Source organism: Chiloscyllium plagiosum, chromosome 48 (genome assembly GCF_004010195.1).
Source record: "Chiloscyllium plagiosum isolate BGI_BamShark_2017 chromosome 48, ASM401019v2, whole genome shotgun sequence".
NCBI classification, from domain to species: Eukaryota; Metazoa; Chordata; class Chondrichthyes; order Orectolobiformes; family Hemiscylliidae; genus Chiloscyllium; species Chiloscyllium plagiosum.
The window spans coordinates 3365532-3389497 of record NC_057757.1 but is presented as its reverse complement, the minus strand read 5'-3'; the positions used below and the strand labels follow the sequence as shown (position 1 = coordinate 3389497).

The 23966-nt window shown below is 45.2% G+C and overlaps 1 protein-coding gene and 1 long non-coding RNA gene across 4 annotated transcripts in view; one reads left to right on the top strand and one right to left on the bottom strand.

The window, feature by feature from the left end:
- Window positions 1-2400: 2400 nt before the first annotated feature.
- LOC122544325 (neurosecretory protein VGF-like) lies at window positions 2401-10927 on the bottom strand. The gene is made up of 2 exons (XM_043683499.1): window positions 10836-10927; window positions 2401-4353 (listed from the first exon to the last, which is right to left on the bottom strand). The coding sequence occupies exon 2, from the start codon at window positions 4319-4321 to the stop codon at window positions 2810-2812; it is 1512 nt and encodes a 503-aa protein (XP_043539434.1). The 5' UTR covers window positions 4322-4353; window positions 10836-10927; the 3' UTR covers window positions 2401-2809.
- Window positions 10928-11927: 1000 nt separating this feature from the next.
- LOC122544326 overlaps window positions 11928-23966 on the top strand; it is a 36684-nt gene continuing 24645 nt past the window's right edge. For all 3 annotated transcript variants that reach the window (XR_006310319.1, XR_006310320.1, XR_006310321.1), the window contains exon 1: window positions 11928-12507. This is a non-coding gene — a long non-coding RNA (uncharacterized LOC122544326). The remainder of the gene's footprint in view (window positions 12508-23966) is intronic.

Below are 23966 nucleotides of genomic sequence, written 5' to 3'. Positions count from 1 at the left end.
CCCTCCCCTTCCCCCACCCATTTCCATTCATTCTTCATCTGAAGCCCACCACGACATCCTGGGGGCAGCGGAGGCGGCAGGAGGCTAGATCGGATCCTATCACCGGCCCCTCCCAACCACACCCCCCTCCCCCCAACCCCAGAAACAAACCCGCCTCCTTTTTGTCTAAACGCCAAGGGCAGCCCGGCCCCGGAGAAGTGATCCTTTAAACAAAGACTCTGCTGTAGCCGGCTTCCCCTGGTCAACGCGTCCCTTCAGAACAGGCGTCACTTCCAAACCTCAGCTCAACGTTTCGAAATAAATATAAAGGAAAAGGGGGTATTTTGAGTGGGGGATGGAAACTGGAAGGTGTGTGTGTTGGAGGGGGCGGGGAGGGAGGGGGACAGAAGTGTACATTAAATTGGGGGAGGGGTGGGTGGGTTAACACCATGTGTTTGACACTCTGCTGTCAGAGTGCATGCAGACGCTGTCCTGATCTGATGGTCTCCCTAATCAGGTTCCTGTTCTCCAGGCAGACTCCTCACTTCTGTAACCTGCTCGGGTCTCCACATATCGCATTACCGTGAAGTCCAACTCGACTGAAAATTCCACAAGGATTTTGTTATAGTGAGCGTCAGAGAAACTTCCTCCAGGGGACTGAGGGGATTCATTCAGCTACAGCCCCCACGCTGTCAGGGCGACTGGAAGTGATGCCATTGACGTCAGTGTAGTCTACAGCACCGTCCAGCGCTGGGGAACAACTTTTCGTAAAGTGACCCTTGCTATGCACCAGTGTCCAAGGGAGTGGTGAGGGGTAGCCCTAATACTGATGATACACACGCACTCACTCACACACTCACTCACTCTCTCTCTCACACACACACACACCCGTGAACTCACGCACTCATACTCGCACTCACAAACATACGCACATATTCACACTCACCCTCTCACGCACAAACACTGTCTCTCACACACACACATTCTCACACAAATACAGATGCACACACCCACACACTCGCAATCACACATACACACAAACACACACGCATATGTACTCACACTCACCCCTCACACACTCACACATATGTTCTCTCACACATGCAGACAAACACATACACATGCACAAGCACGCTCACTCACACACAAACATTCTCAAACACATACAGACACACAAACACATAACAGACACACAAATACAGACACACACAAACACACAAATACAGACACACACAAACACACATATACAGACACAGAGATACAGACACACAAATACACACACAAACACACAAATACAGACACACACAAACACACATAGACAGACACACAGAGAAACAGACGCACAAATACACACACACAAACACACATATACAGACACACACACACACACGCAGATTAAGCCATGGGTCACCCAGTACATGCCTCTTTTTTTGAAAAATGGGTAGCAGTGGTAGATAATGTAATTGCTTGAGATGTGCAAGGTTGGATAAAGAGAAAAAGGGAGGATCTCCTTTTCTTTGCTTAGCAAAGGGGTCAATGATTGGGAGGGGGGTGCATCGATTTAAAGTGGGTGGTGAGTGGAAGGGGCCGATGGGGAAAACATTTCTCACTCAGCGGCTGACTGGAGTTGGAAAGTCACTGCCTGAGGGAGCAACCCCCAGCTCATCACAGAAAGGCCTGGGCGTGCCCCTGAGTGATATGGACAAGGTATTGGAAAATGGGATCAGGCCAGCTGGGGCACAAATGGGCAGAGTGGTCTCCTTCTGAGCTGTACATATTCTGAGAGAGGGAGAGTGTGTGCAGAGCTGGAGGTGGGATGGGAGGGCACCACGTGAATTGCTTCCAAAGAGGGCTAGCAAAGCCATGATGGGTCAAATGGCTGTGTTCTTTGCCATCAGGGATGATTCCTCCACCACACACACACACACACTCACCCACACACACAGAGACACCCACCCACCTCCCCCCCACACACACCCAACCACCTCCACACACACCCACACACACTCGCATGCTCACACACACACCTTCACCACATCCCCCACACACACACTCGCATGTACACGTGCACACACACACACACTCAGAGAGACACACCCACCCACCCCCCACACACACACCCAACCCCCCACACACGTACACACACCCTCACCACGCCTCACACCCACACACACTCGCACATGCATGCGCACACCCACACACACTCACTCACACACACGCACAACATGATCGCCATCACTGTTCAGATGGGGATAACCTCCTTGAGCCTAGGGTGTTGTACAAAAATATTTCACCTTGGTCCTGCCAACTGCTCTCTTTCTGGTCCAGTCAGGGGAGGAGTGGGGTTGGAGGTGCGGGGTTAGGAGTGATGTGAGATGGGGTGCACGGCTGTGTTTGGAATGAGTCAGGGCACCTCACACCCCCACACACACTCGCACATGCATGCGCACACCCACACACACTCACTCACACACACACACAACATGATCGCCATCACTGTTCAGATGGGGATAACCTCCTTGAGCCTAGGGTGTTGTACAAAAATATTTCACCTTGGTCCTGCCAACTGCTCTCTTTCTGGTCCAGTCAGGGGAGGAGTGGGGTTGGAGGTGCGGGGTTAGGAGTGATGTGAGATGGGGTGCACGGCTGTGTTTGGAATGAGTCAGGGCAGTGGGGGAATTGATGTTTCCTCACATTTGCCTGGCTCATGCAGAAAAACCTTAACAAACTGATAATCTATACGAAAAAAAGGTGGGGAGGGGGTGTTGGAAGGTAGGGGAGTGGGAGGAAAATGAACCAATGATTGGACCTTTTAATCATTCCTTTCATTCTATTGGAAGACCTCTGGGTGCTTGAGCAAGATCTTCTCAATGTAGTTCTCCAGCTCTTCCTCATTGGCTTCATCCTCGTAGTACTCCTTGTTTCGGTAAACTGGGGGTGGAGGCTGGTAGTAATAGGGGCGGTAACGAGGCTGGGAGATTCTGGGATGAATGTAATTGGGGTAACCATTTGGCCTGAGACGGTACCTCCTGGGGATAGGGTAAGCCATGCTGTCATAGTCTAGAGCATTATTAGCACCCAGGAGATCCTGAAGACTCAGCTCATTGTTGACATGGTGTCTGGTCTTCTCTGGCCGATGATGGGGAAGGTAATTGCTGTCTGGGGTCTTGTACCTGTCCCGGGATGATGCCCCATATCTGCTCTCTAGCCTCTCCATTGGATCTTTCCTTTTCTTTTCCACATCATTGATGATGTCAATCACATCGTCGGCGGGCAGATGGAGCTTGCTAGATATCTCGATGAGTCTGTCGATGGTCTGGGGATCGATATCCTCATCCTCATCTTCGTCTTCATCTGACCTCTTCTCCTGGGAGGCGCTGTCCTCTGAGTCTCCTCCGACCTTCCCCCTGTTGTCTCTCACCTTCCCCTCCTCCTCCTCCTCCTCTTCCTCCTGGCTGGACTCCCCCTTTAGTAGGTACTGCAGCAACAGGTCAGATGCTCTATCCTTTGCCCTCTGCTGGCCACTCTTCCTCCTGCTAACCTCTGGGGCTTTGGAGCTGTACTTCACTCTATCGCGGGTGTCCTCCTGGCTCTCCTCATAGTCAGAGTATTTCTCCTTCCTGCCCACTAGCTCTTCGAAGGCATCCAGGTCTCTCAGCACATCATTTTCCGTTGATTGGTCACCCTTGGTTAGTGAGAACTGGGCAGTGTTGGACCTCTCCCTTTTTGTGGTCGCGCTGTATCTCTCCAAGTCCTGCAGCATTGTCTCCAGCCTGTCGATGTTCTGTGGGGTCAGGGAGTCTTCTCCGTCCTCCCCGTTCCTCCAGTATGACTCTTCATTCTCCTGTGAGATGGGGCTCCTCTGGGTCTTTCCCACTCTGGTCCTACTCTTCACATTCTCCGTCAAGTCATTAGCCTCCACCTCTGGTGACCCGAGGTCGGCGGAGGGTGGTGCCACTCCATCGTGCTGCCTTGGCTCCTCCCTGGTGCTGGGCTGGTCTGTGTCCACCTTCAAAGCTTGCAGCAAAATGGCCGCCAGGGTCTTGGCGTCCACGTCCTTAAACAGTTCGTCATCGTAACTGGGTTCCGGCTTGGGCTGGGAGGGAGCGGACCTGACCTGATGGCTCTTGAGCGGCTCCACCTCGCCCTCGGGCATTTTCCCGTTCTCTGGGAACAGCCCCTGGCCCTGGTAATGAGGGGTCTGTCCGCTCTCCTTCAGGTTGTCCGGGGACTGGTGTTCCATGTGACCATCATCTGTAAGGGGGCCAGCTCTGACAGCGCCGAGCAACATGAGGGTCAGGGCGAAGACAACAGCGGCCGGTGAGTGGGTTAGCCAAGCCATCCTTGCAAGGTCAGTGGGGAGGGGAGAGAAGGCTACGGATGCAAAAACACAAAAGGAAGATAGATTTACTACACCGACTAATGCTTTAGAGTCAAACATCAGCTGGTACAATTACAATATTTAAGAGGCATCTGGATGGCTATGTGACTAGGAAGGGTTTGGAGGCAAATGAGCCAAATGGAATCAGATTAATATAGGATATGTGGTTGGCATGGATGAGTTTAGATTAGAATCCCTACAATGTGGAAACAGGCCATTTGGCCCAACAAGTCCACACCGATTCTCCGAAGAGTAACCCACCCAGACCCATTTCCCAACATTTACCCCTGACTAATGCACCTAACACTCTGGACAATTTAGGCTGGCCAATTCAATCTTTGGATTGTGGGAGGAAACCGGAGCACCTGGAGAAAACCTATGCAGACATGGGGAGAATGTGCAAACTCTGCACAGACAGTCGCCCGAGGCGGGAATTGTGCCCAGGTCCCTGGCACCGTGAGACAGCAGTGCTAACCACTGAGACGCCATGCTGCAATTTGGACTGAAGGGTCTATTTCCATGCTGTACATTTCCATGACCTAGAGCGCAGCTCTACAGATTAGTAACTCCTGCCATACGTATTCTCAGATTTTAAGGTGACTTACAGAAGAGATGTTTGCCCCTGCACCCATGTTGAAGTACTTTGTTTTCTCAACGCCCTTCCATGAATATAATTGTTTACATTGAGAGATCTTCAAATGGAGATGTCCAGTGGCATTGCTCATCATCAGTGTTTTGTGACAGCAAGTATATTTTGCCGTGTGACACCCAAATCCAACCTTCGTTACCTGTTAGAGGAGGCAAGGCTCGTTTGGTGCTAATTAAACACAGATCCAGATCAAATAGGATTGATGGATGCTTGATATGAACAAAGTCTGGATCGTCTGGGAGTTTTGTGTTCTTCCAAGTACCATGACAGATATAAAATTATAAGGAGCATACAGAGTGTGGGTAGGGAGTACCTATAGTGGATGTGAACACATAAGGGTGTGTGGGTGGAGGGGTTCAATTTGGGGTCAGTCGGGCATTTGGAATGGGAAGGGTGGAAGCAGAGAACTGAGACATATAAGAACAGTAGAGGCAGAAACCCTCATCATGTAACAAAGAATAATTTTTTGACCTTGAAGTACGGAATGGGATGAGGTTGAATGGGCCAAATGGCCTCTTTCTAGGAGAAAGTAAGGACTGCAGTTGCTGGAGATCAGAGTCAAAATGTGTGGTGCTGGAAAAGCACAGCCGTTCAGACAGCATTCAAGGAGTGGGAGAGTTAACGTTTCAAACATTAGCTCTTCATCAGGAATTGGGGGGGAAGGTGGTGGGCCAAGAGGGGCTGAGAGCTAAATGGGAGGGGGGTGGGGCTAGGGGAAAGGTAGCTGGGAATGTGATAGGTTGATGGAGGTGGGGGGTTGATGGTGATAGGTAGAGAGGAAGGTGGAGTGGATAGGTGGGAAGAAGATGGATAGGTAGGGCAGTTCAAGAGGGTGGTGCCAAGTTGGAGGGTTGGAAATAGGATAAGGTGAGGGGAGGGGAAATGAAGAATTTGATGAAATCCACATTGAACTTATGTGGTTGGAGGGTCCCAAGGCGGAAGATGAGGCATTCTTCCTCCAAGCGTTGGGTGGCTAGAATTTAGCGATGGAGGAAGCCCAGGACTTCCATGTCCTTAGTGGAGTGGGAGGGGGAGTTAAAGCCACAAGATAGTGGGGTTATTTAGTGCATGTGTCCCAGAGATGGTCTCTGAAACATTCCACAAGTTAGCGTCATGTCTCCTCAATGTAGAGAGGACCACACCGAGAGCAACAGACACAGTAGATGATGTGTGTGGAACTACAGGGAAATCTCTGTCAGATGTGGAAGAATGGACAATGGTGAGGAAGGAGGTGTGGGCACAGATTTTGCACTTCTTGCAGTGGCAAAGGAAGGTGTGGGAATGGATGATGGGTTAGTGGGGGACGTGGACCTAACAAGGGAGTCACGGAGGGAATGGTCTCTGCGGAACACAGATAGGGGTGGGGAGGAAAATATATTCCTGGTGGTGGTGTCTATTTCTAGGTGGCAGAAACTGTGGAGGATGATGCATTGCATCTGGAGTTGGTGGGGTGGAAGGTGAGGACAAGGGGGTGTTCTGTCCTTGTTGTGATTCGAGAGGTGGGGTTCAAGGACAGAGGTATGGGAAGTGGAAGAGATGTGCTAGAGGGCATCATTGACCACATGGGAGGGAAAATTGCAGTCCTTGAAGAAGGAGGCCATCTGGGATGTTCTACGGTGGAATTAGTCCTCCTGGAAGCAGATGCAGAGGAATTGGGAATAAGGGATAACGTTTTTACAGGAGGAAAGGTGGGAAGGAGTGTAGTACAGGAAGCTGTGGGAGTTGGTGGGTTTGAAATAGATGTCCATGTTGAGTCTGTCACCAGAAATGGAGATGGAGAGGTCCAGGAAGGGGAGGGAGGTGTTCCAAGATGGTCCAGATGAATTTGAGGTCAGGGTGGAAGGTGTTGGTGAAGGTGATGAACTGTTCAGCCTTCTTGGGGGAGCATGAGATGGCTCCGCTACAGTCATCGATTTAACAGAGGAACAGGTGGGGAATGGTGTTGGAGGAGCTGTGAAAGGTGGATTGTTCCAAGTACCCAATGAAGAGGCAGGCATAGCACCCACCATGTGGGTGCCCATAGCTACCCCTTTGGTCTGGACAAAACCCTCGCCACCCAACGCCTGGAGGAAGTATGCTGCATCTTCCACCTTGGGACCCTCCAACCACATGGGATCAATGTAGATTTCACCAGTTTCTCCATTTCCCCTCCCCCCACCTTATCCCAGAGCGGACCTTCCAACTCGGCACTGCCCCCATGACCTATCCTACCTGTCCATCTTCCTTCCCACCTATCCATTCCACCCTCCTTTTTGACCTATCACCATTACTCCCCCCACCTCCATTACCTATCGTATTCCCAGCCAACTTCCCCCAGACCTACGTCCCTCCCATTTATCTCTCAGCACCCCCCCCTCCCCACTTATGCCACCCCCCTCATTCCTGATGAAGAGCTTATGTTTGAAATGTTTGACTCTCTCGCTCCTCCTGGCTGGCTGTGCTTTTCCAGCACCATATATTTCGACAAATGAATTCATTCTCCAAGGTAATGGAGGGCAAGAAATGGTGATCTAGCCAGCAATACCCACACCTCCTGTCACTGAAAAAAAAATTGTGTGCTGTGAATTTCTGTGAGTTCTGTTTTTGTGACAATCCCATTTTTAAACAATAAGTAAATCTGGTGAATGGCAGGCAGCATATTTGATCACTGGCTTGACCCTGGATATTCTCTTTGGCATGAAAAGGTGCCTTGGCTATTTAGATTTTCTTTGGCCTGAAGGAGATGGACAAAGACACTGAAACCCAGGGACAGAAACAGAGAAAGCTGGCAAGATGGAGACAGACCAAGACAAAGAGAAAGATGTAGGCATAAATCCTGGAGGAGAAAGAGAGGAAAGAAGGAAGGAACAAGAAAAAAATAATAAAAAGAAAGAAAAGAAGCCGAAGAGATAAAATGAGAAAGATGGTTGTGTAGATTGGCAAAGAGACAACGAAAGCAGAGAGAGAACACACAAAGGGATAGGATTGTAATTTAACCAAGTAAAAGGAAAGAGGGAGATGCACCCGATACATAGACAGAGTGATAGTAGAAGATAAGCAGAGACATTGAGAGGGAGGGTGGGATGGGGTGGGGGGGATAATTATGCAATGAAGCAGGAATACAAATTCAGAAAAGGTCTTACCACCGAGACTGAGAGAGAGAGAGAGAATGAGGGATTGAGACACAAAGATAGATATTGAAAGTGAGTGAGAGGAACCAGTGAGAGGAATTGGAAATAAACCATTAAGAATAAGCAGAAAGAGACAGAAACACTAAGATTCATACAGACAGAGCGAGGATGACACCAAGGTCGGAAAAGAGGATCTGGGCAGGTGAACAAACTCAGGGCATCATTACTCATGCACATTTTCTCTCCCTAATATTATGTATTGTTCCCTTCCACATATTCATGAGCACCAAAATCTCTCTCCCTCTGCGTTGCTGTTTCCCCCTTCTGTTTGTCGCTCCCTATTCTTTCATTTTGACGTGTTGTCCTGCTGTCTGTCTGTGTTATAAACCTTATTTCATAGTCTCAGTTATCGCTGTATCTCTGCTCCTTGTACCATCCTGCAAATGCCACATTCTGTCTCCCTTTTTGTGTACTTGTATACCTGTATGTGTTGTATGCATATCCCTCTGTAAGCATATGTATGTGTTCATCTGTGCATAATGTGTATTTGCACGTACATCTCTCTCTACATGAGTTAATGCGTGTCTATATGTATGTATATGTTTTGTTATGATTTTAGAGATGCCTGTATGTATGTCTTTCTCTGTCTATTTGTAGCTATCTCTGTATATATGTCCATTTGTATATTTCTCTATATCTCTGTATGTCTTTCTTTATGTCTGTTTGTAGCTATCTTTGCATATGTGTTGGTGTAAGTATTCCTCTTTTCCTACATTGGAATGTTTCTCTATATGTGTGCTTATCTGCATGTACATTTTTCTATATGTCATCTGTGTGCATATATCTTAGTGTATATGTGTCTTTGGGTATATATCTCTGATAGATATAGATATGTGTATATCAACTAAATGCATTTATGCATAAATACCTCACTACATGTGTGTCTGTGTGTTATCACTATATATGCACAATGGTTTATATATCTCTGTATGTGTGCAACTGAGTGTCTCTTTCTCTAAGTGTCTCATATGTGCTTTTGTGTCTGTCTCCACTGATGCACAGTCTAGTTCCACCTGTACAGCTATAGCTCAAGGAGGATAAGCAGATTTGTATTGTATTGGCAAGCTTGCCAGTTTCTATTCAAGATGAATGTGAAAACTGACAATGAAACCTTTTCACAGCTGTAAGGGGAACTTTCCGAGGATATGGCCAAGAATCACAGGCGGTCCATGTTCTCCTTTTTTCCGATTTGAAGAATAAATGTGTTCTGAAGTGAAAGGGTTTGCATACAGCGGCCAAGCTGCAGGACATCAGTAGCTGCTACCATGACAACCAATTGATCTGCAGTCTCCTAAGACTGTCCACGTCTGCAGCCTCCTGGTTACCACAGCAACTCCAGGCATTTCTGTTGGGCCATGACAGCTCTAAGCTACTGAATGGTGCAGGGATTGGAATGGAGGGGTGTCCTTTCCCTTGGAAGGGACATTCAGCTCTGTGTGTGTGTGTGTGTATGGATGTCATTGTCTAAGACATCACTCTATCCTGAATACTCACTCCATCTAGGATTCTGCCTCAGTTGTCCATTCATTTTAATCTGGTAACTGCAGACAGGGAGAAAACTTGCCGCCTGCACTGGGAGTGAGCTAGCACATCAGTAATGGTTAGTGCACCAACGCAACTGGTCTGACACCAGAATAACGATGCTTGCATATTTACCTCAATACATCTGTCTGTCTATCCATCTCTTCTTGCTATCCATTTATCTGTCTGTCTGTCTATCTATCTATCAATTAACGTAATAACCACCTCATCTCTCTCTCTCTCTCTCTCGTTCTATTAGTCTGTATGCATGGTAAGTGTCCAGCCACTTGAATTTTGAAAGAAGCAAGGCAGAGATATGTGACTCGGATCAGGACTCAACCTAAAGGCCAGCCCTGAACAGGGGAATCCCATTTGTGCTGCTGCCAGAGACTGGAGCTGCTGACAGCACACAATTCAGCCAGAATGTGGCTGTCCAGGATTATTGCCCATCCCCTCCTGATGCACGCAGACAGAACCAGTTCATTCCCATTCACTGCCAGGGAAATGGATGCACTTCAAGAATGAGTGAGGTATTTTAGTGATTCCCGAAACTGTAGTCTACATTGTGAAACAAGCAAGCTAATGCCGACTCTGCTGTATGTGTTACTGGAGAGTTCCCCATCTGTAAACATAACTATATAAAAACAATAAATATACATTATAACATATGCATTAACATATAATGAGAATGCACAAAAACATATATCAAATGTTTTTATATAGAGAATACATAAACACAAAATAAGCATTGAACATCAGTAACATACAATTGTGTATAATTATTGATTTCCCAATTAAGATTCCCTCATGTGCAAATCTTTATAATGAGATAACTTAATGCATTGTACTAATTGGTTACATTTCACAAATTGCAACATTCCATGAAATACATTAAAAATAATTCTATTCATTTAAAAAAATGATTATACATCTAAATGCCCTGCAATAAGGTGAATATTTTCTGTTTGTTGTTGTTTTGGTAGATTTGTGACTGTCAAAAGGAAACTGTCTGCACCACCTTGGAATTTATTTGCTCACCGTTTGACTGATCGCATTTAATTCGGAGATTTCGCACCAACTGTGGGCGTTTGAGATTTGCTCTCTCGGGTGATGTTTGGGCTCCAGTAGCTCTTACCTGGGAGATTCGGTGTCTGAGGGTGAAGGAGAATTTAGTCGGGATGCTTGCTGGGCACGGCTCTGCGTCTGGGGTCTCCAGCTGTCAGAGTTTCAAAACCTCGGACAGCGCCCGCGGATTAGACACTGTAGGTTTCAGCACCACCGTCAGCCCCCGTGGATCTGACAGCTGGGGCTTCAGCTCCGCGGACAGCAGCCCGTGGCTCTGTGGGTTTCAGGTCCGTGGACAGCGCCTGCAGTTTCTTGACTCTGGTGGGGTTTCAGAACCGTGGACAGCGTCCGTAGATCAGGCTCCGTGGGTTTCAGGACCGCGGACAGCGCCCGTGGCTTTTATGCTCTTTCTGGGAACATCCCCCCCCTTTGATTCCACGCCCCCCCTGACGTCACCTTGCATTGACGTCATCGGTTCATTCATCCCCAGCCTCTCGTGTGGAAATCACCCGCAGCCCCGGATTTCATGAATGAAATCTCGGCTCCATTCACAATAGAGGAAGGGCACAGCTGCAAGAAGACACCTAGACAACCATGGACACTGCGATTCAGTCTGGTCCTCATGCAGATACAATCTCGGCCGAAAACTAAAATAAAATTTGAGACAAAGAGAGAGAGAAAAAAATAAATCAAATTCCAGACAAAGGAATAATGAGGGACGAACACTAAAATATATATATATTTATATATATATATACGATAGCGAGACTTTCGGCTGAATCTGATTAAAAGCTGTTTCCCGAGAGAACCAAAGGACGTTTCTAGAACACGCCAGTTAACATGAGTGGGGTTTCCAGATGATTACGCCAGAGAAGAAAGTTGGATCAAAATAAAATGAAAATATGTCAAATACCGAGCACCAAAATTAAGCTGCTCACCAGTGTATTACTGCAATACAGTTTAGCATTAGTGAAGTCTGGATATTCAAGTATGTCATTTATTTATAAATATTATATTATGTTATAGTAGTAACGTTACACGTATACATGATATGCTCATTTATATGCAATACCACCAATGTATAGAATAAACCCTATATATACTCTCTATGTGTAAAATACAATGTTTCCACAGGTATCCATCTGCCCGTATATATGTTGAATTTATAAATTGAACGTTATGTGCAAACATCTTTATTCTAATCTGTGAGAATAATGTAATCCTCCACTCCATTGGAGGAAATGCAGAACATTCCGCTCTGTTGGCCCGGTTCGGTTTTGTTTAAATTCTTTTAAGAAATCCATTTCCCTGTCGGCATTGGCCTGCCCCACGCTAACCAGGGCACGGATTGTTACATTCCGAATCAGTCGAGACTGTTCTGCCGCATTGTGCGGGGCGTCGATGTCTTTGCTGATGACTCTGGTTTGCCCTCCCCCGGGGAATGTAGTCTTTCATTGCGAGGGATTCGCAGCGTGAGAACAGTCACTTTCTTAGTCTCCCCTCACATAAGATGTGGGTTTTGAATCGCGTCTGACTTTAATTCGGTTTCCTTTCTATTCCATTCACGGGATGTGGGGCGTTGCTGGCTGAACCAAGATTTATTGCCTCTCCCTATTTACCTTGGAGAAGGTGCTGGTAAGCCGCTATCCTGAACACCATTTGGCGTAGAGTCACACACAGTGCTTTTAAAGGGGGATAGAATTCTGATCTGATATGACTACTTCAGAAGCTGAAAACTGTTGGTAAGCTCTGTTGGTATTTAGTGTTGGGTACTGAGTAGTTTTTTTATTGGTCCTGACTAGGATTCCGCACCCGGCACCCCCACCTCTTGTTTTAGAGGTGGGATATTTATTTACTCATTGACAGGCTTTGAGTGTCTCTGACTGGGTCAGCGTTTATTGTCCATCTCTAATTGCCCCTTGAGAAGGTGATGGTGAGCAGCCATCTTGAACTACTGGTGGTGTAACTACAGCCACACTGTTGTCTGGGCGAGAATTCCAGGATTTTGACCCAGCTACACTGAAGAAATGGCGGATTCATTTCCAAGTCAGGATGGGGAGTGGATTGAAGGGAAACTTGAAGGTGATGGTGTTCCCATATATCTGCTGCCCTTGTTCTTCTCGATGGTAGAGGACAGTAGATGCTGACTAAGGAGGCTTGGTGAATTGCTGCAATGCATCTTGTAGATAGAATCATGCGTCATACAGCATGGAAGCAGACCTAACCCATCCATGTTGACAAAGTTTCTTCAACCAGACTAGTCCCATTTGCCTGCATTTGCTCCCTATCCCTCTAAACCTTTCCTATTCATGCACCTGTCCAATGGTCTTTCAAATGTTGTAACTGCACCTGCATCTGTCACTTCCTTTGGCAGTTCATTTAATACATGAACCACCTTCTGTGTGAAAACGTTGCCCTTCAGGTCCCTTTTAAATATTTCTCTTCTCACCATAAAAATACGCCCTCTAGTTGTGAACTCTCCTACCCCAGGGGGAAAAAAACTTTGCCTATTCACCTTATCTATGCCCCTCATTATTTTATAAACCTCCATAAGGTCACTCCTCAACCTCCTACACTCTAGTGAAAAGAAATCCAGCCTCTCCTTATAACTCAAACTCTCCAGTCCTGGTAATATGTTTGTATATCTTTTCTGCATCCTTTCCAATTTAATAATATCCTTCCTACAGTAGAGAGACCAGAACTGCTCACATTACACCAAAAGTGGCCTCACCAACATCTAGTACAACGGCACTGTGATGTCTTAACTCCTATACGCAGTAAAAGAGTAAATTACAGCAGATGCTTCAGAAGAGTCATCTAGACTCGAAACTTTAGCTTGCTCTCTCTTCATGGATGCTGCCTGACCCACTATGATATTCGACAATTTTTTGTTTCCTACACTCAATGGTCTGGGCAATGAAGGCAAACATGCAAAGTGCCTGCTTCAACTATTACTATGTATCAATGGTAGAGAGAAAAGATATTGAATGTTTGTGGCTGGGTGTCAATCAATTGGGTTTCTTTCTCCTGGATGGTTTTGAGCTTTCTGGGTATTGCTGAAGCTGCATTCATCCTGACATGTGCTTTGTAGATGATGGATAAGCTTTGGAAGGTCAAGGGGTGAGATATTTAATCAGGATTCCAAGTATTTATTCGGTTTGGCCACGGTATTGGTATGGCTGAACCAATTCAGTTTCTGGTCAGTGATAACTCCTAAGATATTGATGGGGTTTCAACAATGGTAATGCAGTTGAATGTCAAGGGCTGATAGTTAGATTCTCCCTTGATGGAGATGGTAATTGCTGAGATTATTGTGATGCAAATGTTACTTACCATGTATCAATCCAAGTAGCATATTATATATGCTTTGACTCATATGAACCAAAATTATTTCCCTATCTGAGAAGTCATGAATGGTGCTGAAAATTGTGCAATCATCAGTGAATATCACATTTCTAAACCTGATGATGGAGGAAAGGGAGGGGCATGAACTCTGAAGTAGTTGACTGACATTTGCCATCATTGTCATCAGCAGTCACTTGCTAATGAGTATGATTGAAGGGCTTATGCCAGAAACATCGATTCTTCTGCTCCTTGGATGCTGCCTGACCTGTTGTGTCTTTCCAGTACCACACTCTTGACTCTGATCTCCAGCATCTGCAGTCCCCACTTTCTCCTAATGAGTATGATTGTCCACCTAAGATATTCCATGGCACAAGTCAGGGGTTCTGTGGGTCCTTTTGGGTTGATGAGCCCAAGCCAAGAGCCACACCGCCCACCATGCATTTGGCAGGTGTTTTCAGGACCTGGCATTCTCCTTGAGGTCACTGGTATTCTTTCCTCCAGTTCATTTCCTGAACTTTCTCTTGCAGATGGGTAGTCTTGAAAAATTGTGCTTCTTCATCTCGGAACTTCCTTCAAATTAGATTTTTTTTCTGAATGAGTCTCCTATGCGTTGATATCCATGTTGCATTTCTTGCGGGTAGCTTTCAATGAGTCATTGAAATGCTTCCCTTGTCCTTCTCTCATTTGAGTGCCTCCTTTGAGCTGGGTGAAGATGATTTGCTTTGGCAGTTGGAATGCAGACATTCGAGAACGTGGCAGATCCAGTGGAGTTGGTTTAGAATGAGCATTTTTAAAAATTCATTCTGTGGGACGTGGGTATCACTGGCTGGTCAGCATTTATTGCCCATCCCTATTTGCCCTTGCAAAGGTGGGTCAACCTTCAGTCCACCTGCTGAAGGTTGACCCACAATGCCATTCGGGAGACAATCCAGAATTTAGACCCAACTATAGTGATATATTTCCAATTCAGGGTAGTGAGTGGCTTGGAGGAGAACTTGCAGGTGGTGGTGTTCCCGTATGTCTGTTACCCTTGTCCTTCTAGATGGAAGTGGTCATGGGTTTAGAAGGTGATGTCTTGATTCTAGTGCTATTGGCTGTTAATGGTTCTTCTCAAGGATCTTGAGGTGGCATCCATTTGTAGTCCAAGCTTTGGAGCTATATAGAGAGTCAGAAAGGTGCCTTACACACAAAGGTCTTGGTAACAGCATGGACACCAATGTCATTGAAGACTCTCATCCTTAGTCATCCAGAGGCAACTCTTGCAGATTGGATGTGATGTTGAATCCCCATATTGATGTCAATCTTAGATGAGAGGTAGCTTCCCAGGCAAAAGAAATGTTCTACATTTGAGAGGATTTCTCCCTTAACAGAAGGATGGAATGCAACTTGACCTTGGGACACGTTTCGAGCCTCCTTGAGATTGAGGCTGAGACCAATTCTTCTGTGTGCTTCTGCCAAGATGATATGTGAGGCTTTCTGAGACAGCAGAGGTAAGGTTGTCACCTTCAACAAAAGAAGCCAGTGTCATCTTCTTGGGTTTCAACTTGCTGAGGTTGAAAAACTTTCTGTCCATCTTGTAGAAAATTTCTACACCCAGAAACTTGGAGTGCATGTTCATAGTTCCTTGGAAGTGGAAGGTAGACAGGATAGTGAAGAAGGCGTTTGGTCTGCTTGCTTTTATTGGTTAGTGCATTGAGTATAGGAGTTGAAGGGCATATTATGGCTGTGTAGGACATTGATTAGGTCACTTTTGGAATATTGTGTTCAAGTCCCATCTCCCTGCTATAGGAAGGATGTTGTGAAACTTGAAGTGGTTTAGAAAAGGTTGACAAAGATGTTGCCAGGATTGGAGGGTTTGAGCTATAGGGAGAGGCTGGATAGGCTGGGGCTGTTTTTGCTGGAGCATCAGAGGCTGAGGGGTGACCTTTTGGAGGTTTATAACATCATGAGGGGCATGGATGGAGTGCATAGTCAAGGTCTTTTCCCTGGGGTGGGGGAGTCCAAAAGAAAATGGCTTAGGTTTAAGGTGAGACAGGAAACATTTAAAAGGGACTGAAGGGGCAATATTTTCATGCAGAGAGTGGTGAGCGTATGGAATTAACTGCCAGAGGAAGTGGTGGAGGCTGGTACAATTGTAATTTTTAAAGGCATCTGGATGGGTATATGAATAGGAAAGGGTTTGGAAGGGTATGAGCTGGCAAATGGGACGAGATTAATTTCGGCTTTCTGGTCAGCATGGATGAGTTGGACCAAAGGGTCTGTTTCCATGCTGTACATCTCTGTGACTCTGAGAAGCTTATTCTTAACAAAATGAAGAATGGCGGTGATGAAGGAGGTGAAAAGGGTGGACAAAGTGTCACATCCCTACCTGACCACTGTTCTGATCTCAAAGGATTCTGTCATGTTACAGTCAGAGAGGACTATCACTAATGTGGAAGAGATGGAAGATGTTGATGAATATATTGGAACAGCTGGTCTTTGACAGGGTCTTCTGTTATGGAACAGACCAAATCCCCTCACTTTGCAGTCTAGATGTATTTCAACTGGTCAAACTATTCTTTATTCACATGCTATAGGTAAAATATAACAAAAGAAAAGAAAAAGAAAAGTATTGGCTTAATTATAACTCTGTCAAAATGTTTAACAAAATAATAGATATTGTTATTATGATTAATTAACTGTTCCAATATAGTAACATCCTAGCGTGTTTTGCAAGATTTGTAGCTCAGGTTGAGGTTCTGGATGTAGGCTTGCTCACTGAGCTGGAAGGTTCATTTCCATACGTTTTGTCACCCCACTAGGTAACATCTTCAGTGGGCCTCTAGGCAAAGCACTGTTCATGATTCCTGCTTTTTATTGATATGTTTGGGTTTCTTTGGGTTGGTGATGTCATTTCAATGAAGGCAGGGAGCCTCCAAGGTGGAGAGAGGTTTTTTTGTTCTGCCTCAGAACACTTCAACCCCAGGGCATCAATGTGGACTTCACCAGTTTCCTCATTTCCCCTCCCGCCACCTTACCCCAGTTTCAACCTTCTGGCTCAGCACCGTCCTCAGGACCTGTCCTACCTGCCAATCTTCCTTCTGCTCCACCCTCCTCTCTGACCTATCACCTTCATCCCCACCTCCATCCACCTATTGTACTCTTGGCTACCTTCTCCCCAGCCCCACTCCCCTCCCATTTATCTCTCCACCCTGGAGGCTACCTGCTTTCATTCCTGATGAAGGACTTTTGCCTGAAACGTTGATTTTCCTGCTCTTCAGATGCTGCCTGACCTGCTGTGCTTTTCCAGCACCACTCTAACCTAGACTAGGATGGATGTGTTGTCCCAGCCAAAGTGGTGCCCTTCCTTATCTGTACGTAAGGATACTAGTGAGAGAGGGTCATGTCGTTTTGTGGCTAGTTGGTGTTACATGATACATGACACAGGATACATGAACACCAATTAGCCACAAAAAGACATGGCCCTCTCTCACTAGTATCCTTACATACAGATAAGGCAGGACACCATTTCAACTGGGACAACGCATCCATCCTAGGACAAGCCAAACAGAGACATGCACGAGAATTCCTAGACGCATGGCATTCCAAGTGGAACTCTATCAACAAACACATCAAGTTAGACCCTATCTACCATGCCCTGAGAAAAAGAACAGGAAATAACATCACCACAGGAAATGACACATCTGGAAATGAACCTTGCTCAGCGAGCAAGCCTACATCCATAGTAACATTCCATAAATACACCTTTGACAAAGACAAATTCAGAAAAACTGATTGTCTCACATGCAATTCCAGCAGCAGGACAACACCATAGAAAGCTCTGAGAGATGGTACAGGAGGGAGAGATATGAACTGCAACTTCCAAACCCTGCTGAGAGCCAGCAACAACCATTGAAAGCTAAAATGAAAAATCCTGGTTTTGTGGGAGCTTGACCACACTCATCTGGGTTGCTTCTATTGTTCAAACTTTTAAAAACACCTCAGCACCTCTGTCTTAAAACCTTTCTTTAAAACAATGTCAGGACAAAATACATCTCTTAAAGCTTTAGTATCATCACAGTTCTAGACTGACTGAGCCAAAAAGCTCTGGTCAGATTGATGAAGGCGATGTAGAGTGGTGGTGCTGTCCCTGGCATTTCTCTTGCGGTTGCCAAATAGTGAAAATCATGTCCACAGCTTCACATTTTGGTCAGCTCCTCCATGTTTGAAGGTCTCCATTATTTATCATCTACTCCTGATAGCTTTTCCATTATTCATGTGTCTAATGGAAGCTGTCATAGTAGGAGGGAGTCCAAGGCTATCTTCCATTGGCAGTTCGGAAATTCCCTCAAACTTCTCATCAATTATTGCATTCTGGTTTAGGAGTTCTTTGAATTGTTCTCTCCACTGGAGGGTGATGTTTTCTCTGTCTCGCTCAACCTGTGTACCCATTCCTCATAAAGTAAAAGATCACCCAACACTAGGTTATAGTCCAATATTATTGGAAGCATACTAGCTTTCGGAGTGATGCTCCTTCATCAGGTGATAGTGGCTCTGAAAGCTTCCAATTAAACCTGTTGGACTATAACCTGGTGATGGGTGATTTTTAACTTTTTACACCCCAGTCCAACACCGGCATCTCCGAATTTTGACTCATAAAGGAACATCTTCATTGCAGGAACTTCCTTCTCCACATGGCTTCTGATGCAATTACATCTTTTCTTAAGTGCACAGTTGCGGTCTCATCAATACCCAGCTTGTGCTACTAAGGGATGCTGCTAATAACTCCCAGTTTCTTGATGGAAGGCCGTTCAACCTAGCAAGACTGTGCACCAAGACCAAACTGATGATGCCCTATTCTGTGAGCTGTTGTTTGCTGAGGAGGCAACATTGTTTTGTATTTCACCTGCAATAACATTGTAGATTGGCTCTTATGGAGCTGCAAGTAGGTTGGACAGACAATCAGCCTCTGAAAGACCAAGATTACCATCTTCCACCAGCACCAAAAATCTTATTCTGGTCCGTACTGACAGCTTCAAGTCAACAATTGGATTAACAATTATCAGCAACGTATCACTCGATGCCAAACTCAGTACTGGGTTTACCAAGGCTCTGGTTGTCTTGCAAAACACAAGAGATTAAATGGACTGACAGAAAACTAACCAACAATGTAAAGCTTCACGTGTACCAGGCTTCTATCCTTAGCATCATCCTCCATTAGTAGCAAGAGCATGGGCAACACATGCAAGGCCACAGCAATGGTGAAACAGTCCTCATCCCCACTGCTGTAAATGAAGATTGACTATCTCCTGCCAAGAGACAGTATAGGGTATAGAAGTACACAAGCGTGCACGGATTCCCAGCATTTTCACCCTCCGAAGAGTGCGGCGAACTCTGTTGGCTACATCATGTGAGCTGAATGAATGCTGGCCGCAATCTCAGGCTCCATGTCAAGGTAGCTATTGATGCAAGGCCAACAGGTTATCGAGTCAGAGAGTCATACAGCATGGAAACAGAGCCTTCAATCCAACTCGTCCATACCAAGTTCCCCAAACTAAACTAGTCCCATTTGCCTGTGTTTGGCCCATGTCCCTCTAAACATTTCCTATTCATGTACCTATCCAAATGTCTTTTAAATGTTGTCATTGTACCCACCTTGGCCTTCAGATCTCTGCTCTTCTTGACATCCATGCTCCAGGCTTTTAGAGTCATGAAGTCATACAGCACAGAAACAGATCCTTTGGCCCAACTCATGTTCTTTAAACTGAACCATCTCATTTGACTCATATCCATCTAAACGTATCCAATCAATGTATCCATCTTATCCATGTACCCATCCTATCCATGTATCTATCCGAGCCATGTACCCATCCTATCCATGTACCTATTCAATCCATGTGTCAATCCTATCCATGGACCTATCCTATCCATGTATCTATCCTAGCCATGTACCTATCTTATCCGTGTACCTACCCTGTCCATGTATCTGTCCTATCCATGTACCCATCCTATCCATGTACCTATCTTATCCATGTATCTATCCTAGCCATGTATCTATCCTAGCCATGTATCTATCTTATCCATGTACCTATCCTATCCATGAACCCATCCTATCCATTTTTCTATCCTATCCATGTACCTATGATATCCATGTACCTATCCTATCCACGTACCTATCTTATCCATGTACCTATGTTATCCATGTATGTATCCTATCCATGTACCTATTTTATCCATGTATCTTTCCTATCCATGGACCTATTTTATCCATGTACCTATCTTATCCATGTACCTATCTTCACCATGTACCAATCTAATCCATGTACCTGTCCTATCTATGTACCTGTCCTATCCATGTACCTATCCTATCCGTGTACCTATCCAACCATGTACCTGTCCTATCCATCTACCTATTTTATCCATGTATCTATCCTATCCATGTACCCATCCTATCCATGTACCCATCCTATCCATGTATCTAACCTAGCCATGTACCTACCTTATCCATGTACCCATCCTATCCATGTACCCATCCTATCCATGTACCCATCCTATCCATGTATCTAACCTAGCCATGTATCTATCTTATCCATGTACCTATCTTATCCATGTACCTATCCTATCCATGTACCCATCGTATCCATGTATGTATCCTATCCACATGCCTATCTTATCCATGTAACTGTCCTATCCATGTACTTATCATACCCATGTACCTGTCCTATCCATGTACCTGTCCTATCCATGTACCTGTCTTATCCATGTACCTATCTTATCCATGTACCTATCCTATCCATGTACCTATCTTATCCACGTACCTGTTCTATCCATGTATCTATCTTATCCATGCACCTGGCCTATTCATGTACCTATCTTATCTATATATTTATCTTATCCATGTACCTGTCCTATACATGTACCTATCTTATCCATGTACCTATCCTATCCATGTACCTATTTTATCCATGTATCTATCCTATCCATGTACCCATCCTATCCATGTACCCATCCTATCCATTTATCTATCCTAGCCATGTATCTATCTTATCCATGTACCTATCTTATCCATGTACCTATCCTATCCATGTACCCATCATATCCATGTATGTATCCTATCTATGTACCTATCTTATCCATGTACCTGTATTATCCATGTATCTATCCTAGCCATGTACCTATCTTGTCGATGTACCTATCCTATTCATGTACCTATCTTATCCATGTATCTATCCTATCCATGTACCTATCTTATCCATGTACCTATCTTATCAATGTACCTATGTTATCCATGTACCTGTATTATCCATGTATCTATCCTATCCATGTACCTATCTTATCCATGTACCTGTCTTATCCATGTACCTGTCTTATCCATGTACCTATCTTATCCATGTACCTATCCTAGCCATGTACCTATCCTAGCCATGTACCTATCTTATCCATGTATCTATCTTATCATGTACCTATCCCATCCATGTACTTATCTTATCCATGTATCTATCCTAGCCATGTACCTATCTTATACATGCACCTATCCTATCCATGTACCTATCCTATCCATGTATTTATCTTATCCATGTACCTGTCTTATCCATGTACCTAATGTATCCATGTACCTATCCTAGCCAGGTACCTATCCTATCCATGTACCTATCCAAACGTGCTTTCAATGCTGTAACTGTACCTACATCTACCACAGCCTCTGGCAGTCCATTCCACATGTGACCGACTCTCTGTGTGAAAAGGTTGCCCCTCAGGTCCCTTTTAAATCTTTCTCCTCTCACCTTAAAATATACCCCTTAGCTTTGAATTCCCCCACCCTAGAGCAAAGATTTTTGCTATTCACCTTATCTATGACCCTCATGATTTTATAATCCTCTATAAGTTCAGACCCCTCAACGCCATACACTCCAGTGAAAGAGGTCCCAAACTCTCCTTTTGGCTTGAACCCTCCATTCCCAGCCACATCCTGGTAAATCTTTTCTGAACCTTCTCCAGTTTAATAATATCTTTCCCATAGCAGGGTGACCGGAACAGGACACACTCTTCCAACTCCAAGTGAGACCCTAAGTCAATGTATGGGAAATCTTTGCTGCTGACCATGTTCAATTCAGAAGTGATACATACCCCAGTCAGTCTTTTCCCAAATATGCCAGCAGCTGCCTTTTAGCACAATTAACAGATACTTTCCTCATCCCCCCTATCAGTTCCTGGCAGCCTTATTTGATTGACAAGTAGGTTCCAGAGCGGACATCGACCCTAACCAGCCTTCCCTCAGTACCTTTGGAAGTGAAAGCTTATTTTAAAAATGTGGTACATTTTCAGTTGCCTGTGTTTGATGGCATTAGGAGCAATTGGTCATTATATGACCTGTTTATTTCCTGGGATCAGCAGCTTTAGATAATTCAAAACGGAAAGGAGACCACAACCGGAGTGCTTTTAAAGTTTAATTTATTTGTTGTAGGTTATGACTGAGAGAATGAAATGGAATTTTGATCTCCCACTGGGGTTTCTGTTTTGTACATACTGCCGAACATTAAATCATACTGTTTTCAATCACACTCTCTGTTACTTTCCAAATAAAACAAATCATATTGGACTCCAAATACCAGCTCAATTTCTCTCCCTACTGACGTTGCCAGATTTGCTGAGATTCTCCAGCATTTTCTGGTTTTAATCTCTGCTGTTCTGCCTCCCCTTAGTTTTTTTTTGTTTTCCTTTTCTTTTGTCCTCAACCCATTTTCTCTCCCACTCATTCTTTCTGTCTCCTCTCTTACTCTTTCTCTCCTCTGTCCTACTCTTTGTCTCTCTCTTCCCTCCCCATTCTCTCTCTGCTCTCTCTCACACCCACACTCTGCTCTCTTTTCTTTCTGCTCTTTCCCAGTAATTGATTCGCATCGTCCATCTAAATCAGAGTAAATTTGTAAATGTGCCATGTCTGTTTCAACATTGAGAGAAAAAACACAATTTTCCCAATTCCGTACAGAAAGAATTAAGTCAACCCAAACCCTCCTAACTGTTCCTCTGATATCATATTTGCAATTGCGCTTTTAATGTTAGTCTGATTCAGTGGTGAGTGTATAATCACCCTCTGCTTTCTGGCCCTGAACCCCTTCCTCCTGCTGATTGTTCTCTCTATTCTGCCCTATTCTAAATCATTATTCATCCTGTCTCACGTCTCTCTCTCTTTCGTTTGGAAGTTAATTCCACTGGAGCTTGTTCCTAATGTTCAGTTATAGCAGGTGGTGCGGGATATGACTAAGTATTAATCACCCCGCCTGTCAAAAAGCTTGTTATGTTTTTCATGATTTTTCTCTCAATTTTCCCTTCTGTATTCCTACTTTCTCTACATCGTCTGTATTTTCTCCCAATTCTTTATGGTTCCATTTTGTTTAATTTTTTTTTCTATCCTGTCTGCCTTTTTCCCTTCCCACTTTCTCCGCTCTCTCATTGTCTTTCCTCTCACATCATCCTCTCTTACCTTTTGCTCTCTCACTCTCTCCTCTCTCACCCAGTGCTATCAGTTTTTCTGACTCTCTCTCTTCTCCCATTGTTCCCTCTTTCAACTCGCTGTCCTCTCTCACTCTCTCCTCTCCCACTCTTACTCTGTCACTCTTGCCTCTCTCTTGCCTCTCCCACTCTCCCTCACTCTCCCAACTCTCCTCTCCCACTTTCTCACTCCCTCACTCTCTCATTCTTCCTCTACCACTGTCTCACTCTCTCACCGCTCCCACTATCTCCCGCTCTCACTTTCTTCTTTGCCACTCTCCCCTCCCTTTCTCTCTCTCCTTTCTCACTCCATCATCTCCCACTCACCTCTCTCACTCTCTCCTCACCCAGTCTCTCCTTGCCCATTCTCTCCCTCTCTCTATCTCTC

Coding starts and splice junctions, on each gene's coding strand:
- LOC122544325 (XM_043683499.1), bottom strand. CDS start 4,321: ATGGCTTGGCTAACCCACTCACCGGCCGCTGTTGTCTTCGCCCTGACC.